The 18,435-nt window shown below is 42.9% G+C and overlaps 1 protein-coding gene across 1 annotated transcript; it reads right to left on the bottom strand.

Moving 5' to 3' along the window:
* Positions 1-7,777: 7,777 nt before the first annotated feature.
* CCK (cholecystokinin) lies at positions 7,778-13,198 on the bottom strand. The gene is made up of 3 exons (XM_040546880.1): positions 13,074-13,198; positions 11,597-11,854; positions 7,778-8,576 (listed from the first exon to the last, which is right to left on the bottom strand). Exons 2-3 carry the CDS (start codon positions 11,850-11,852, stop codon positions 8,440-8,442), a joined length of 393 nt encoding a protein of 130 aa, XP_040402814.1. The 5' UTR covers positions 11,853-11,854; positions 13,074-13,198; the 3' UTR covers positions 7,778-8,439.
* Positions 13,199-18,435: the final 5,237 nt, after the last annotated feature.

Raw genomic sequence — 18,435 nt, forward strand, 5'->3', positions numbered from 1 at the left:
CATGTAAGTTGTTTTTCAATTTTCTCAATTTTTGTAAATGGAATAATTTATTGCTAACCTGCTATAACCTAATATAACTAATTAATCTATTAAAGTCATATCAGATTACTTTGAAATGTAAATGAAAACATGGAATGTTAATTTTTAGGGTACAAGAAAAAAATCACTAAAGTCAAATTTGAAAAGCAGCTAGGGCCACATAAATAGAATCTCCTTTAAAATAACTTCCAAAATTGGGGTCAGATTTTTTCCTGTCATCATAGAATAGAATCACAGAATCATTAATTTTGGAAAAGACCTCTAAGATCATCTAGTCCAACAATCCACCTGCCACCAATATTGACCGCTAAACCATGTCACTAAGTATCACATCGACCCTTTCCTTAAACACCTCCAGGGACAGTGACTCCACCACTTCCCAGGGCAACCTGTTCCAATGCCTGACCACTCTTTCTGAGAAGAATTTTTTCCTTATTTCCAACCCAAACCTCCCCTGGTGCATCTTGAAGCCATTCTCTCTTGTCCTATTGCTAGTTACCTGGGAGGAGAGGCCAACCCCCACCTTGCCACAACCTCCTTTCAGGTAGTTGAAGAGAGCAATACCTTTCAGGTAGTTGTAGAGAGGAGGCTCCCCTAAGCCTCCTCCAGACTAAACAACCCCAGTTCCCTCAGCCGCTCCTCATAGTACTTGTGTTCCAGACCCTTCACCAGCTTTGTTGCCCTTCTCTGGGCATGCTCCAGGGCCTCGGTGTCTTTCTTGTAGTGAGGGCCCCAAAACTGAACACAGTACTTCAGGTGCGGCCTTACCAGAGCAGAGTACAGGGGTGCGATCACCTTCCTGGTCCTGCTGGCTTCCCTATTTCTGATACAAGGCAGGTTGCCATTGGCCTTCTTGGCCACCTGGGCACACTACTGGCTCATGTTCAGACAAGCATCAATCAGCACCCCCAGATCCTTTTCTTCTACACTGTTTTGCAGCCACACTGCCAGAAACCTGTAGCGTTGCATGGGGTTATTGTGGCCAAAGTGCAGGACCTGGCACATGATTTTGTTGAACCTCATCCCATTAGCCTCTGCCCATTGATCCAGCCTGTCCAGGTCCCTCTATAGGGCCTACCTACCCTCCAGCAGATTGACACTTCTCCCCAGCTTAGTGTCATCTGCAATTGACTTGGGTACACTCACTTCCCTCATTCAAATAATCAATAAAGATATTAAAGAGCATGGGCCCTAACACCGACACCTGGGGAACACCACTCGTGACTGATTGCCAGCTGGATTTCACACCATTCACTACCACTCTCTGGGCCTGGCCATCCAACCAGTTTTTAACCCAGCAAAGAGCGTACCTGTCCAAGCCATGGGCTGCCAGGTTCTCCAGAAGAATACTGTGGAAGACCGTGTCAAAGGATTTGCTGAAGTCTGGGTAGACTATGTCAACAGCCTTTCCCTCATCCACCAGGTGGGTCACCTGGTCATAGAAAGCGATGAGGTTGGTCAGGCAGGACTTGCTTTTCATGAACCCAGGCTGGCTGGGTTTGATCAACTGGTTGTCTTGCACATGCTGTGTGCACACAAGATGACCTGTTCCATCACCTTTCCTGGCATCGAGGCCAGGCTGACAGGCCTGTAGTTCCCCACATCCTCCTTACGACCCTTCCTATAGATGGGTGTCACATTAGCAAGTCTCCAGTCATCTGACACCTCTGGTTGAACATGATCACTGATAGATGATGGAAAATGGCTCAGCAATCACGTCTGCCAGCTCCCTCATCACCCTCAGGTGGATCCCATCTGGCCCCATGGACTTCTGACAGTCCAGGTGGAGTAGCAAGTCTCTAACTGTTTACACCTGAATCATGGGGGGATTTCTCCTGCTCCGTCTCGGAATTCCAGATCAGGACACTGAGTACCCCAAGGATAAGTGATCTGACTATTAAAGACAGATGTAAAGAAAGCATTGAGAATCTCAGCCTTTTCCTTATCCTTATCCTCAGTAGTCATGTTCCCCACTGCATACAGTAAAGGACAGAGATTCTCCTTGGCATTTCTCTTACTGTTAAGATATTTGTAAAAATGTTTTGTGTTGTTTTTTATCACAGTGGCCAGGTTGAGCTCATGCTGGGCTTTAGCCTTTCTGATTTTCTCTCTGCATATGCCAGCAAGTTCCTTGTACTCTTCCCAAGTTGCCTGTCCCTTCTTCCACAAGAGGTAAACTCTCTTTTTCTCCTGGAGTCTCTCAGCAAAAGTTCCCTGTTCAGCCACGCCAGTCTTCTTACCTGATGGTTCATCTTATGACACACAGAGACAGCCTGCTCCTGCACCTTGAAGACCTCCTTCTTGAGGAGCATCCAGCCTTCCTGGACCCCTTTGCCCTTCAGGACTGACTCTCAAGGAGCCCCCCCCTACCAGCGTCCTGAACAGTTCAAAGTCTGCCCTCCAGAAATCCAGGGTAGCAGTTTTACTGACTATCCTCCTGACTTCTCCATGAATAGAGAACTCTACCATTTCGTGGTCACTCTGCCCAAGAGAGCTCCCAACTACCACATCTCCCACCAGTCCTTCTTTGTTTGTGAACAGCAGGTCTAGTGGGGCACCCCCTCTGGTAGGCTCACTAACCAGCTGAGTCAGGAAGCTATCTTCCACACACTCCAGGAACCTCCTAGACTCAGGGCCTTATTTTATTTCCAGCATATGTCCGGGAAGTTGAAGTCCCCCATGAGAATAAGTGCTGGTGACTGCGTGACTTCTGCCAGCTGCTTGTAGAATGCCTCATCCATCCCTTCATCCTGGTTTGGCAGCCTATAACAGACCTCTAACAGGATGTCCACCTTGTTGGCCTTCCTCTTGACCCTTACCAGAGGGACTGTACTTTATCATTCCCAACCCTGACCTCAACAACATCAAAACACTCACTAATATAGAGAGCCATGCCACTGCTCCTCCTTTGTTGCCTGTCCCTTCTGAAGAGCTTATGACCATCCATTACAGCACTACTGTTGTGGGAGTGATCCCAAGTTTCACTGATGGCAACTAGGTCATAGTTTGCCTGCTGCACAGTGGCTTCCAGCTCCTCATGTTTGTTGCTCATGCTGTGTGCATGAGTATAGATGCACTTCAACTGACCCATTGGCTTCACTCCAAACCCTGGCATTGTTCCTCCCTGCTCAACTCTAGTCAGCCTCATTTCATCCCTGTCCCCTTTCATACCTAGTTTAAAGCCCTCCCAATGAGCCCTGCAGCTTCTGGGCTAGGATCCATTTCCCCCTTTGAGCCAGGTGGGACCCATCTGCAGCCAGGTCCAGGTGCCAGGTAAACCACCCATTGTCAAAAAAAAAAAAAAAATCCTGCAATAGCACCAGCCTCTCAGCCATGTATTTATCAGATGGGTTTTCCTAGTCCTTTCAGTATCCCTATCTGCCACTGAAGGGTGTCCTGGTTCCCCCTAGGATAGCGTTAATTTTCCTCCTAGTAGCTGGTATAGTGCTGTGCTTTGGATTTAGGATAAGAATAATGTTGATACCATGGTGATGTTTTAATTGTTGCAGAGCAGTGCTTACACTAAGCCAAGGATTTTTCAGCTTCTCACACTGTCCTGCCAGTGAGTAGGCTGGGGGTGCATCAGGAGTTGGGAGGAGACAGATCCAGGACAGCTGACCCGAACTGGCCAAAGGGATGTTCCATACCATATGGTGTCATGCTGAAAAATTAATATAGGGTGGATGAGTGGGGTGGGGGTACTGGCTGCTCAGGGATAGGCTGAGCATCAGTCAAGTGGTGAGCAATTGCATTGTGCATCACTTGTTTCGTACACATTATTAGTAGTAGTACTATTATCATTATTGTTATTATTTTACTTTCTTTCTGTCCTAATAAATTGTCTTTATTTCAACCCACAAGCTTTTCACAAGAGCGTGAGTGAACGGCTCTGTGGTGCTTAGCTGCCTGCCAGGTTAAACCACAAGAAGGGATAAAGGAAAACACCACCTGTACTCTACTCTATCCACTAACTGCCCCAATCCCCTGAAGTCCCTTTCGATAGCCCTCAGGCTTCTCTTAGCATCTTCATCACTGCCAGCCTGAACTATCATTAAAGGATAATAATCAGAGGGGTGAAACAGGCCAGGAAATTTTCTGGTAATGTCCCTGACCTGACTCCAGGAGGGCAGCAGACTTCCCTACAGGTAGGGTCTGGCTGACATATGGGGCCCTCTGTTCCCTTCAGAAGGGAGTCACCCGTGACAATTACCTTTCTTTCCTTCTTGGTGGAGGCAGTTTTGATACATGGAGTCAACTGCTTTGCCCTAGACAACCTCCTGGGTGGACCTTCCACCACATCCTCACTTACCCGTCCCTCAAGTTCCAGAATCTCAAACCTATTGTTTTAGGGCACCTGGGAAGGCGAGGTAGGGAGGGAGAGAGCTTGCCTGCAATGCTGAGCTGTTTCATTCCTCCCCATCTCTTAGCCGCCCCTTCCCACTCCCGCTCCACCTGACAGTGACATGGCAGGGGGGTCCACCACTATTTGGGGTGTATCACCGCTGGTGCCTTTCAGTTGCTTTCAGTTTCAATCTGACAAAGCAACCAATCTAACACTTTTTACTAGTAGGTCCAGAATGATTTCTTCTTTTAGCTTATGAAATAAATGACTTCAGCAGGATGACTCAGAATAAATTTCAACTTATTACAGTAATGGTAATGTTTATACCTTAGAAAATCTAATGTCCAATGCATAAGAAATTGAGCAGCATCAAGAAGAGTCTAAGATGACAATAACAATCCCCAGACAGCAGAACTGATGGATAAAAAAGGCCTGGAACATTTAAACAGATTTCTTCTTGGTCCATTTTTTACCTGTAAAATCAAGTATATCTGTCTCCTAATGAATACAATGGGCATACTGGCAAGATGAGCAGCTGTTTTAGCTTCTCTGTAGCTTGGAATGTACTAATTTCCTAGGATTATCCAGGACCGTAATGTAATATAAATCATAAGTAAAGGGGAAGTACATTGTCTCAAACTTGCCTGCTCTGTTCCTGTGGAATATTGTAGTTCTCACTTTGATATTTATCTGTGAATTCAATTACAATTTATCTTTGTATTTGTCTTACATTTGTTATAAGGTATTGTGTAGTTTTTCTGTGTTTCGTTGTATATGGGTAGATTTTCTGTGAACTTTTCTGTACAGGGTATTGTTTTCATGGATGCTTATGACTGTGGACACCTGCTAATTTTCTTTGGTTGTGTTTGTATTGCTAAATGACTTAGGACCAGAAGTTGCTTTCTGCTCCTAGTGGCAAGCTGTTCATACCCAGGAACCATGTGATGCCCTGGCAGCTCTGAGACAAAACTGCAATTTTCTTTGACTTCTTTTTTTTCCTAAATCTATACTCAACTGCAATACATCTCTCAGATTATTTTAGAGTGGGGCTTTCATAAAATAGAACAAAAATTAGGTATGTGTTTTATGATTGTATGGTGTCATGAAGGCCTGTTGATGGCTATATACTGGAGAAGGGGAACAAACATAGTGGAGTTTTATCTGGAGTGGCTGTTGGTACATGCTGTCCTTTGAACTGTATTCTGGCATTATGTAGGAGAGTGCAGGTTGGTATAGGTGAAAATGGTACCAGGAAATGTGCTAGACTTTATCTCTCTCCTTGGTCCTTGATTTATTTAGCAATGTGAGTAATATGATGCACTGTCATCTTTTATCATTTAATATTGTAGTAATTTCATAAGCTTTGTGCAAACACCATAACTGTCTTTATATACAGATTTTAGCTGTTAACAGTGATAGTTAAGTGTACTAGGTCTGGCTGGGCTAGAATTAACTTTCCCTGCAGTGGCCCATATAGTGCTGTGCTCTGCACTTGTAGCTAGAATAGCACTGATATCACACCAATGCTTTGTCTACTGCTGAGCAGCACTGGTACAGCATCGAGATTCTCTCCAAACCCCCCCAAAGACAGTAAGCTGGGGCTGGGCAAGAAGTTGGAAGAGGACATCATCAGGGCAGCTGACTTAAACTGACCAAAGGGATATTCCATATCATATGATGTCACACTCAGCAATAAAAGGTGGGAAAGGGGAGGGAGAAAGGAGGCACTCATTGTGAAGACATCGGTCTTCCCAAGCAACCCCTAAGCATATTGAAGCCTTGCTTCCAAGGACATGGCCGAACATCACTCATTGATGGGAAGTAGAGAATAATTTTTTTACTTCCCTCTTTGCTTCCATGTGGCCTTTCCTTGGTTTTGTTCCTCTTTCTTTTCATTTAAATTGAATTATCCATATTGTAATCCATTAGCTTTTTTTTTTTTTTTTTTCATCATACTTTCTTCTCCTCCTCTTCTTTAGAGGAATAGAAATGAGAGAGCAGTTGAGGTGGCATTTAGCTGCTGAGAAGGGTAAAACTACTGTGTTGAGTGACATGGGTTTTGTGGAGGACAGAATATTTTCGGATTCAAATGGCTGCAGGAGGCTATCATTTGTAAGAAGTTACACCAAAGAGTCGTGGAGACTTGAGAAGAGTCAAGGAGAGTCGAGGAGAGTCGAGGAGAGGAGAGCAGAGGAGAGGAAAGGAGAGGAGAGGAGAGTCGAGTCGAGGAGAGTCGAGGAGAGTCGAGGAGAGTCGAGGAGAGTCAAGGGGGGGAGAGTTGAGGAGATTTGAGGAGGGGAGAGTCGAGGAGAGGAGAGTCGAGGAGAGTCGAGGAGAGTCGAGGAGAGTCGAGGAGAGTCGAGGAGAGTCGAGGAGAGGAGAGGGCAAAGTAAATGTTACTTTTAAAGAAACAACACTTCAGTGGGAAATGCTTTAATCTACGCATTTTTAGATTAATTTGTATTTCCTCATTTAAACAATAGTCGATTAACTGCTTTTAATCTCTTGTAAATTTTGAGAAAAAAATGGTACTTTGGACAGTTTTCCCATGGGCAATGATCAACACTGAGGAGAAATTCAGGTATTTAGAGACTCATTATGTTTGGAAAGGAAGTAAGGAGAAAAGGCCGACTAGGTGGCTTGGAAGGAGTTTGTCTAAAGGGGCCCTGAGAGGAAGAAAAATTTGTAGGGCAAAGTAGTTTCATTTTCTCAAGTTGAGATCCACAGAAAGGGAGATTTGGGGTTACTGAGAAAGAAAATTCTGTTACCACTTGTTGAAGTCTCTCTTACATTGCACATTTTTACAATGGTGTCTACTCTCTCGGCTTCTGTTAGGAACAGCTCCTCAAAATGTTTTTATTTTTGCTGTGTTCAGTAGTTGGCATAACTGCTTGTTTCCCCCAACCTTTGTAGAGCAGAGTTTTATTTTGGTAGAGTTTTATTTTAGTACAAATGTTTTCTGTAGTGTCTATTAGCTGCTACAGAACGTGCTACTGAGGTGTTTTCCTGCCTCCTTCCTTTGGCAAACACCTGATGTTCAGAATGTAAAACATGCATTCATGTTATAATTAATGCATGCACTTGGTGGAAATTCTGCGTTTATGCCATTCAAACCCCCTTCTTTTGCAGCAAAGGGAATTCCTGGACTGTGCGAACCTGCTGCTGCAGCAGAGCTGGTAGCTGCTGGAGGCATTACTTGGAATGGAGGTGCACGCACCTCAAACACCTTTTGCAGCCTGCAGACTGCCTCTGGGTTTAGAAACTGGGATCACCCCATTTCTCTTTAACATGGTGATTTGCTGTCTCCAGTACCTCACCCTTCCCTCAGAAGCCCCCTCTGCTCCCTTTGCACAGCTTTCCTTGCCGTCCCCGAATGAAGGCTTAGCTCACCACGTAGCAGGAAATGGTCTGTTTATTCCATGATTCGCAGTCATCAGCAGAACTTTCACATTTAGTTCACAACATAAAATAAATAAGCCAAGAAGGTGAAACATTTTGGTGTCATTCCTCTTTTTCTTCTAGTTTTTAGCGCTGTTGACTGTTCGCCACAAATACATAGGTTGGGTATATAACTCAGTCCTTTACAGATGGGGTCACCGTGAAGACAGCTGGCCTTTTCTGGCAGCATTGTGCTGTTGTATTTGGTTTTGGACAGGTTCTCCTCAGAGAGCTCACCGCTACTGTGACAAGATTTCTCTAAAAAGTGGTTCATTTGTCTGACTACTTAACACATGGAATATGTACAATGAATGAATGAAGGCATTTTCCTGCCTCTCTTTATAGTAAGACACCCAGCAACATGCGGTGACAGGACAAGAAGGAATAAGTGAAATCATTTTAATATAATATTGGTGTATGAGAAACCACAAAAGAAAGAAAGCATTTTCTGGAAAATTCTGCATATGTATATATTGCATTGTATAGTCTTACAGACAAATTTACATCGAATACATGATATATTTTAAAACACTGATTTAAAGAGGACAACAAATTATTTTTTCTTTCTGTACAGACATAGGAGTGTGATTTGTTTTCCTGTTGCTATAGTCAGCTGTTCTTTAGGAGGAGTACTCATATTCTTCAGCACTGCGGCGTCCAAAATCCATCCAGCCCATGTAGTCTCTGTCATTTATCCTGTGCGTAGGATCGATACCCTGTACCCTGTTTCCCATAACTGAGAGCCTTCCAGTGGGACCTAATGAAAAGAGTGTGGGAGTGGAGGGAGTAAGTAGACATACTTTCATCCATTTCTGAGTGTTTTGTATTTGTTAGCAGATGTCTGCATGAAATAATTGAAACTGCTTGACTTTATACAGATCACATAACACTGCTGTTATATCACTGGGGAAAATGCCACAGAGCGTTACGGGTAATGTTCTGACATTCCTTTTTTTTTTTTTTAAAAAACAAAAAATTAAACAGATTATTTTCATCTCCTTCTGCTCCTGGCTGCTGTGAAGGAATATGGGTGCATTTTTCCTTTTCATTTCCTATTTCACTAGAGAAGGAAAGTCCAGGCCAGGACCTCCCCATAGTCCTGTGCTGCTTGAGGAGCCATATATGTAAGTACAGGAGCTCCTACAGTGCAAATTAGGTAACAAGAGTTGTAGATTTATGAATTCTAGGTTTCATAAAGAAATGGGAATAGTCCTGAAATTCAGAACGTTGTGTCTGGAATTCACAGCTAGAGGTGTTTAATGCTGAAATTACACGGGTCTTATTACTATTTCAGTGATTTTTTCATTGCTTTTATAAAGTTTTCATAACTCTTTTCACAGCAGGGTGGGATGCTGATCTTTGATCTTGCCATAGCCTTTCTATCACCCTTGTTCAGGGCATCAAAGAAATGCAAATGTTTTGTTAGTAGTAGAAGGATAGGAGAGGCAAATCTACCACAGAAAGAAACCAAACATGCTATAGACATTTACCTAAAACAAAATGACAAAACAATTCTATGAAAGTATGTTTGTCTACCCTTAAAGCCTCAAAACCCATTATATTCACAAGCATCATTCAAAACACAAAATTAAGTTGATGAGAATGGCTTCTTGGCACCAGACAGGGCTAGGACAGTGCAGGACCATCACTCAGACACTGCTATTTAAGAGATGTCTGAGCCTGCAGTGACCTTGGGTTGTAAGCACTCCCCTGGTGCCATTATGCAGAGGACAGATCAGCGATGCACCTGTCACATCAGTGCTGCCACCTGTCTCAGCTACACAGTGCTGGATTCATGCTGAAAGCCTGCACATGAAGTGAATTGAAAGCTAGGGGTCACAAACAGTCAGGAATTCCTTAAGAGCACCTTAATTACTCTTCCTTAAATCACCAGAGATGTCCCATGGATACTGCAGAATCAACATACAGCAAACAGCTTCAAAATTGTAGTAGTTTGACTACAGGGCTGCCATCTAGCCTCAGCCTCCTGGGAGAATTTAACTCTCCCTGTTTTAACTGGAAATATTGACCAAAATTAGCCTATTAATCACAAGGACAGATGCCATCACTGGTGACAGCTAACACCAGCAATGCAGACTCCCTTTTCCCTGAGATGGAATTTTCTAGTGAGTGTTATGGCTTGTACAGGTTAAAAGTGACTAGTGCAGGATATGTGAGTATTCTGCAGAGATTTCTGAAGTGTTGCCCTGAACCTTTATGTTAAATGAGAACATAACATTATGTTTTGATGAGAAAGCAGTTGATCAGCAACTGTATGCATTATTATAAGTTAAATAAATACTGCATTGTCCCTGTGAATCTTCTCTTTTCTGTACTAGGAGGGTGTCCGCCCCTCCCCATACGCTTCATCTGGTTGAGCTATTTGGAAATGTCAGCCAAATATTTAAGAGAATATAATGGCTACATAAACTAGAATGAGAAGTTCAGTTTCCTTGTGGGAGGGTGCCAAGGACTATACAGGAGAAATGTAAGGAGGGTTCTGCTGTGCTGACTCCTGCTGCAAGATTCTTATTCAGTAACAGCTTTAATTGTAGCACTGAATTTTGTATCTGAATTGTCTTTCCACTAGATCATGTGAATTGCTAAAACTAATTTCTTTAATAGATATTGTGAAAATTGGTAATGTTAGATGGAGTCTCTCAGAATATATTAGAAGTGGTTATTTTTCTGTTGTTTCTGATTTGGCCCTCATGTACATGGATGAATGCATATGGCAGCATATGTAATGCATAAAATGCATGTGACATCTCTTAATTGTAAACCACCACCAAAAATAAGAATGGGATTCTGCCTATAACAGAGGTCAGCAGCAAGGCTATCAGGAGGAGAGGATTAAATGATCTACATAGGGTTGTATGGAGAGACAGGGGAAAAGAAAGCTGTTGCTTGTATAAAGTGAATTTCATCCTAAACACAGCCTGGGGCTGGAATTGAGTTAAATTCTCAGTGTCTATATGCCCAGGTTATCCTAATTACTGCCTCCCAAGTTTTCAAGCTCTATTTCTGTATCTTACTTCCCTGCAGTACGAGGGGATAGATGAGAGTGAAGCTATTGCAAGTAAACAAGATGTGTAACCCTGTAGGTTGCATAGTGGTTTTTCCTGGGGTTTGCAGTCATTCCCTCTTGGAGGACACAGCAGTTAGGTTGCCCATGGTGCTACTGTATTCAGGTATAAGCAGCACAGAGACAAGAGAGTTCAAAAGGAAAAATGCTTTCTCGTGAGCAGTTGCAGTGGGCAATGGTTTTGATCTATCATGTTCTGTATACATGGCATGTGTTTGTGCCTACGTAAAACATGCACTGTAAGATCTCAAACTGCTTTACCTTCTCTTGTTAGCTCACATTGGTAATACAATTGTTTCCTCAAGTGACTAATGAATCTCACAATAATTCCAATCCTTTAATTCCAATACTGTACCATTGCCTCATGTCCTTGTTACAGAATCAGTGCCATGGAGGTTTTAAGTAATTGCCAGATTCTGTCCAAAGGCTACCTGGGACTGAAAATCTAACAGGAATTGGTACTAATTATATATATGTGTGTGTATATATATGTATATATATTTTTTTTCTTTTGAGGAGGAGTTTTACAGTAGGTGAGAACAAGAATGGTCTCTACTTCTGGAATAGCCAGGCAAAATCTACTTCCTATCTTCTATAGCAATTTAGTAATTCATACTAGATGATGACAGGGTTAACATCTAGGTGTCTTTGAAGGAAATTCCACAGATACAGAAGTAGCACATAACCAGTACCTTTTCTGGCCTGCTGAAGGTACTTGGCCAACAAAGCTCCAATGCTACCCCTTTGGTCAAGGCTTCCATCCAGCCGTGGCGCAGATTTCAGGGGGCCAGTAGACGAAGGGGCGCGGGCATGTCGGTGATGTTCTGTCAAGCTCTGCTCAAGCTCAGCAGCCAGAAGGTTGTCATTGTGTGAGCCCCCAGTTTGCTGTCCGAAAGAACTCACTGAGAGCACAGCAAGGAACACGCAGATGCATATACCACTGTACATTGCTGGAGGAAAAAGGAATGACAGGCTGCTAGAATGACCAGACTTATTACATCATGTGTTATCCTCACCCCCAGCTTTCTTTGGAGGTGCTGGTTTCCGAGAAAACTTTTTTTAATTGCAGGTAACTGTGGGATCTGTCTTAAGTTGGACAACATGCACATGAGTAGTTTAATATCCATTGGTAAGAGGAAAATACCACAGTGAATCGGTTTTATCCCTTCCAGTGTATGTGTTATGTCTCCCTGACTCACTCAGTTATTACTTGCTTTTCTTTTTTTGAAGCTGCATTTCGGTAAAACACAAGGGAGCTATACCTAGCTTTTCAAAAAAAAAATCTCAGGAATCAAACATTCTTGTACTTTCCCGTTGTACTAAAATCTGCTATTACAAACACTCAATTTTGACAAGTTCTGCAAAGAGCCTAAACTCTTCAACCCTTCATTGGTTTGAACTTTAGTGTGCAAGAGGTTTTGTCTTGTTGTACAAGGAAAGAAGAAACAAAATCTTGTTACAGTGAAAAAAAAAAAACAACCCACAAATCTAACACCATCCCAATCATTTGATCTAACAGCTGAGGTGGAAAAAGCTGTGTAAGAAATAACATGCAATATAACCATATTTTTTTCATATAAAACAGAGAATTAAAGTGTAAGACAATTCTGTTGCTTCCTTAAAGAAACAGATATTAGACAGGACTGTGCCATTTTACTAGATCATTTGATCACACAAGCTGAAATTGTGTTTTTGAAATGCACAAGTTAGTCTGCTAAGAGGAGAAACAAGGTACCTAGTACTTAACACTATGAGGGTAATTTCCATTTATAAATATCCATGAAAACATCTATATGGGAGTTTTTGATTTTTGAACAGCATATCGAGTATACTCTTCATTTTAGTGGAGGGGAAAATGAAGTTTGTTTGCCCACCACATACCGGCATGAAAACAGTCACAACCCATGAGATACCCCTGTTCAGCATCCCCAGGCACCGAACAAAAAGCACCCCTCCAGCGAGGAGCAATTATAGGTCCTGTACCCAGGCAGGGTTTGGTACTTACACACCACAGCTGCTCTGCACCCTTTTCCACCGGGATCTCGTTTTACCCCGACCCCGACTCCTGCGTGTGTTCACAGACCCGTTCAGGGCTCGGACCCCCCAGCCCCACCCTGTCCCCCATTTCCTAGGGATGGGTGGGTGGGTGTCAGCCGTCCCTTACCTGACCTGTCGGACCCTAGATGACGGAGCGAGGCAGAGCACCGAGCACCCAGGCAGGGACAAGAAGAAGTTGGGGGACGCCTCGGCGGCGGCCCCTTAAATAGGGGCGGCGGTGTTTGCACAGCACTGACGCAGGGCTCCCTGCCCGCCCCCTGCCCGCCGCCCTCGCCCTCCCGGGGCTGCTAGCTCACGCCGGCTACCGAGTCGCCGAGAGCTGCCCCCCCGCCCAGACGCCACGGGGATGGGCTTCCCCCCCACCCTGAAGCAGCAGCCGCCCCGAGCAGGGAGCTCCCCTCCCTCCCCATATCCCCCCTTGCCCCCCAGTGCCCCGGTCCCGGAGGGGCTCCCGATGCTCGTCCCGCGGTGGCCGGCAGGGGGCGACGGGGCCCCGCGAGGGGCGCCCACCTCAACACCCCTCTTGGGGCTAACCAGCCCGGCCCCCAGTCACTTGACGGGAGAAAGAAAATACAAATAATAACAATAACAGTAACAATAACGATAAAAACTGAGGGAAAGCGGCACAGCCCGCAGAATTACCGGCCTGGAAAGGGGGTCTCCTGGTGGCGTGCGGGGGATGAGGTTGGCATCGGAGGTGGTGTGGATGAGGTTGGGATTGTGGAAGTGCTCCCACCATGCCCCAGCCTGTCACCAGGGCGTTTGTCCCCAGAACGGTGTTCTGGCTGCTTTTCGTCTCCCACATAGGTGAGCACCGGTGCCGGGTGAAGTTGCTGTCCCAAGCTGGTTAAGAAAGAGCAAACCCGCAACCTGCTTTGAGAACAGGAAAGTAAGTGGAAGCACGTTGCTGGAGGAAAGAACAACGCTGCAACTGTTCCAGCAATACCGTCCGAGTGCCAGCTTAATGTCTCTGTCTCTCCCTGGGGAAAAACAACAACAAAAACAACCACCACAAAACAGTAGTGTTTCTGATAACTCAATTTCACTACTTTGTCTTAGAGGAAAAGATGCTTGCTGCTGTTAGACAATTAAATAGTCATCAGTGAATTGAACCGTAGGTGCCTGGGAAAAGTATCACAATCTTTCTGGGAAGGTACAGTGCAATAACAATTTTGGGAGAGTCGCATCAAGCCCTTGTGAAACTCACTAGATAATGAGTTCCCAAGGGGGCAGTCCAGAGCTTAATAGAAGGGAAAGACAGAGAGCTTACTAATATGTGCATATGCATAATTCATAGCACAAAGGGATAAATATAAAAGCAGCCATTTAAGCTGACATATTTGTCTAATTGAACAAATACACACTATAGGAATTCATTTACGTTGAGCTGATTTTGAATATCAGTTCAATTACAGGACTGCACAAATGGAGTGAGAATTAGTGTGTGTCTATGTGTGCGTGCATGTGTATGCACATATGGCAGCCAATTCACTGTATTTGTTCCCATGTTTATACAGAAGAGGAACACACACAAAATCAAGTAGAAAATGTAGAAAGGTCTGCTGGACAGTTACGTACATATATCACTGTGATCTTTGATATATTACAAGACCGTATCCTAACTTTTCCACTGTACCTCTGAACTGGTCGAATCACTGTGGTTGCAGTGACAGGGTCAGGAGCTCAAGAGTGTCAGCACAACACGTAGCTTTGTGCATTGTTCTACCCACGTGATCAATTACACTGAGTGCTAAAGCCTTTTTCTTTTCCCTATCTAGACCTCATAGTGAATTTTTAAAAAAACTAGTGAGGCTACAGCATGATGTCAGGTTATTAAAGTCAGCAGCACTGCTCTGTCTATAACTGTGGCTGCAGATTTCTGAACACTGAATTTTCCTCACTGAATTCCTCACTCCTAGTATGTATAATCCTTGGAGATCACTTTCTGATTTACTGGCATTTTCTTTAGTGAAAGTTTAAAGTTGTGTTCAACTTTCAGTCCTTGGTAAATATATGTTAATTATTGGCATTTTAGTATTGTTTTGGGCAGAGATGAGAGAAATGAAAGCCTGTTCAGCTTGAATAATTTGATAGCAGGATTCTGAGGCAAGTTTCCTGTGGTAACTTAGGCTGTGTATTACAGTCTGATGTGACACAAAGAGTTAAGAATTGGGATTTGATTAGCCGTGACCTGTTAGGTTTCAGGACCAAAGTGTTCACGTAACTACTGGGCATGTACCTGGTATGTGCAGGGTGCTAACTGCAGGAGGGCCTGGTGCCACCACCACAGGTGGGGCAAGAAATATGCTGACCCAGTGCCTGAGTTCAACCTTTGTTCCAATAGGAAGGAAAGTACTTCAACTGCAGCAGACCTTGAGTAATACTGCAAGACTCCAAGTATAGATGCAAAACAAATTTAAACCTAAAATGAACCCTGCAATGCAGTAAATGCTAATATAAATGCATCCCTGAGGTAGCAGCTGGAGGATAATACCGTTTAAAGGCTATAAGCTTTTTAAATTTATTATTATTATTATTATTATTTTGGCAATTATCTGCTAAAAGTTCTGATTTTCTCTTTTTTTTTCTTTTTTCTTTTTTCTCTATCACAATCAAGATATCTCTGTCCTCAACTGTTTTCTCTAGTTTTCTGCCAAATGTTTTCTCCTGTGTAGCAGAGATGGCAAAAGGGATTGTATGGCTGAGCATATATTTTGTGCTGGTTCAGCACAAAGCTCTGAGTTGGGCTTGAAGCAAGAAGACAGCATGGATGGATGGAGACAGGAGGGATACACATATTGTTTATGTCTGCTCTGCAACCGAAATGGCCGGTGCCATTAGTAGAGTGCAGCAGGGCACGGTGAGCATTGGCATCTCAATCTTTCTCTGCTGTGAGATGGAGCAGAGCTTGTCTGTGAGTGTCGGAGTGAGCAGAAGCTTGGAAGTGCTCTGCTCTTTCCTACAGCAGTAAACATGCATGAGCTGTGCAATACTTCATTTCTGTCAATGTCCATGTGACTTTTGTCTCTATAATACATATTTTTCTTGGCAATATCACACATAGTTTGCAACAGCACAGTTGTCATGTGGACAGCATAGCAAGTTAGGATGCCTATGTTTGATGCCTTTTCTTTTTACCCCAAAATGAAATGTGGCTATTATTCGCTTTGCATCATTCCATGGCTTTGGATTCCAAGACATTTAGGCTGCCTATTAAATGAGGAGCAGTATACGCTGCCAAGTATAAGTACATTGGGAATTTAGACCTGGAAGGATAAAGCCAGGTGGCTGTCTTTTGGGGCTGGAGGGCCTCATGTCCAGGAGAGTAACGGGAAATACATTCTTTTGTTCCTAAGCATTATGTCCTTTTCTGATTATCACTATGCAGTGGTTTTTTAATTATTATTTTTATTATTTATTTTCCTTTGGACCCTGATACTCAAGGGTAATCTTTATTGTGTTGGGGCAGATTCATTTCTTTTTGATGTGCAACTGATGGAGTGGCAGTCTGAAGGATTCCTAAGAAGTAAGAAGAATTGGTAGAGGATAGCAGGGAACAGAACAATATCGTTTTCCAGAACTAATAGACAAATTAGTGAGTATATTGTTTTGACCAATTGTATGCCTTGTAGATATATAGACAGTCTTGAATATATTTTGAGATAGTATGTTTTTCTGCTACTATTTTTGTATATGTTGATTCAGCCATTACCTTTTTGGTCTTTCATTTTTTCTAGTCTTTGAATTTTAATCCAACAATTTCTATCAAATGACCTCAGGCTTTCTCTTTTCTCTGAATTTGCATCCTACTTGACAAGAAGATAAACTTTGCTTGGAGTCAACACAGAAACTGAGGGAGAAATTTTGATTTTGGCAAAGTGAACAGGAATGTTGTCTTGAATTATAAGGAACCTGGGACCTCAGCCTGAAGAGCGCTGACTTCCTTTCACAGAACCATGCCTCAAACTAATAAATTAGTCTGAAATATATCAGACTAATACATTAGACTAATATCAGACTAACACCCCTTAAGAAGGGTCCAGTAGAAGCAGATTAGCAGAGCTGGGCCTGAGGACCCAACACACCTTAACCGTGTTCAGGTGTTTTAGTTAAGGCTAGCATACTTAGGTTCCAGGGACTGAAAATTCATTAGTAGTTGAAATGCACCAGGTATGCTGCTGGGTGGCAGCTTTCACTTTGGTTTCATCTGAAAGGAATCAGACACTCAGTCTGCTGTGCAATGGAAACCAAAGAGCAATGAGTGGGAGTGATCAGGGAGTCTTTTTCAAAAGTGTACTCTTGATGTGAAGTAAGTGCAGTAATGTCAATTCACCTGTTGTCTTGGGATTACACATTACCTGCATTTGTGTTAAGAAGGAAAATAAGAGGAAAATCCTATTTCCCAGGAGTAGAGTTGTATTGTTTAGAAAGTGAGATTTCAACCTGTATCCCATGAAATTCAGACACTTATATGGAAGCTCCCTACAGATCAACTGGAAAACAGGTTTGTTTGGCATTTCCAAATTTGGTTCCCTGTGGTTTCGAGAATATATGGTGAAGTGAAACAGAGGAAATTCCAGAGTTACTTTCTAGGAGACAACCCAATCCCAAATCACTAGCCTTTTTTTTTCTTTTTTTTTTCTTTTTTTTTTTTTTCTGAAAGATCAAATTGATCTTATGTGGAAATTGGCTCTCTCTATACTGTAAATCCAATGACAGGATGGAGGCTTTTGTGCAAGTAGACTAGAAAAGGAAATCAAAGAACTCAAAAAAAAAAAAAAAAAAAAAACCAAACCAAAGATATGTAAAGTGTTTGTTCCTAACAAATTCTCTGACCTAACAAATTCTCTGATTGCAGCAATACTTTGAGAGGTGTGGTAGAGTTTGAAAGGTAGGAAGTTGAATGCTAACATTGACAAGCACAAAGTGAAAATACAGTAATCAGACTCATTCATGAAGAACAAGAAGTCTGTTTAATGCCTATTTTGTGGAATAGTTTGGTGTTTAGTTCTCATCTTCCCTTTTCTTTATCATCTATGTTGCATATCATCACAGAAGGAAGAAAATGACAACCTGTGCCAGCTGTGCCTAAAGCATGTGAATTTATTCACAGCAGTGTGCTTCTAATTCCTGCTCCTGTGAAGTACTTAAGTCCCTGAAAAGACAGAGGTTATATTATGCAAATATGGTTTGTTAGTTAGAGAGGGATGATACACCTTTATATATCTTCCTAAATGTTCTGCTGTGACACTCATGAAAAGTTCAACTTCTTTGAACTTGTTCTTTTGTTCTTTTGAAATCTTAGGGCTCTGATCTCCCTGATTTTGTTGCATTTTAATGTCTAAACTTCAAAATTTCATTTAGCTTCCTTCACGTATTGATACCTTAGATATGTATAATGCACCTCAGGAGAATCCTTGCCCTTCAGTGGAGAGGTTTTGAACAGACCTTGTGCTGTCTGTCATTCAGACCT

Source organism: Cygnus olor, chromosome 2 (assembly GCF_009769625.2).
Source record: "Cygnus olor isolate bCygOlo1 chromosome 2, bCygOlo1.pri.v2, whole genome shotgun sequence".
NCBI classification, from domain to species: Eukaryota; Metazoa; Chordata; class Aves; order Anseriformes; family Anatidae; genus Cygnus; species Cygnus olor.

Bases quoted from the DNA above. Each gene is read 5' to 3' on its own strand.
- CCK (XM_040546880.1), bottom strand. From the start codon at position 11,852: ATGTACAGTGGTATATGCATCTGCGTGTTCCTTGCTGTGCTCTCAGTG. The intron at 8,577-11,596 runs GTACTGGTTATG...TCTTTTCATTAG, and splicing joins CCTTCAGCAGGCCAGAAAAG to GTCCCACTGGAAGGCTCTCA.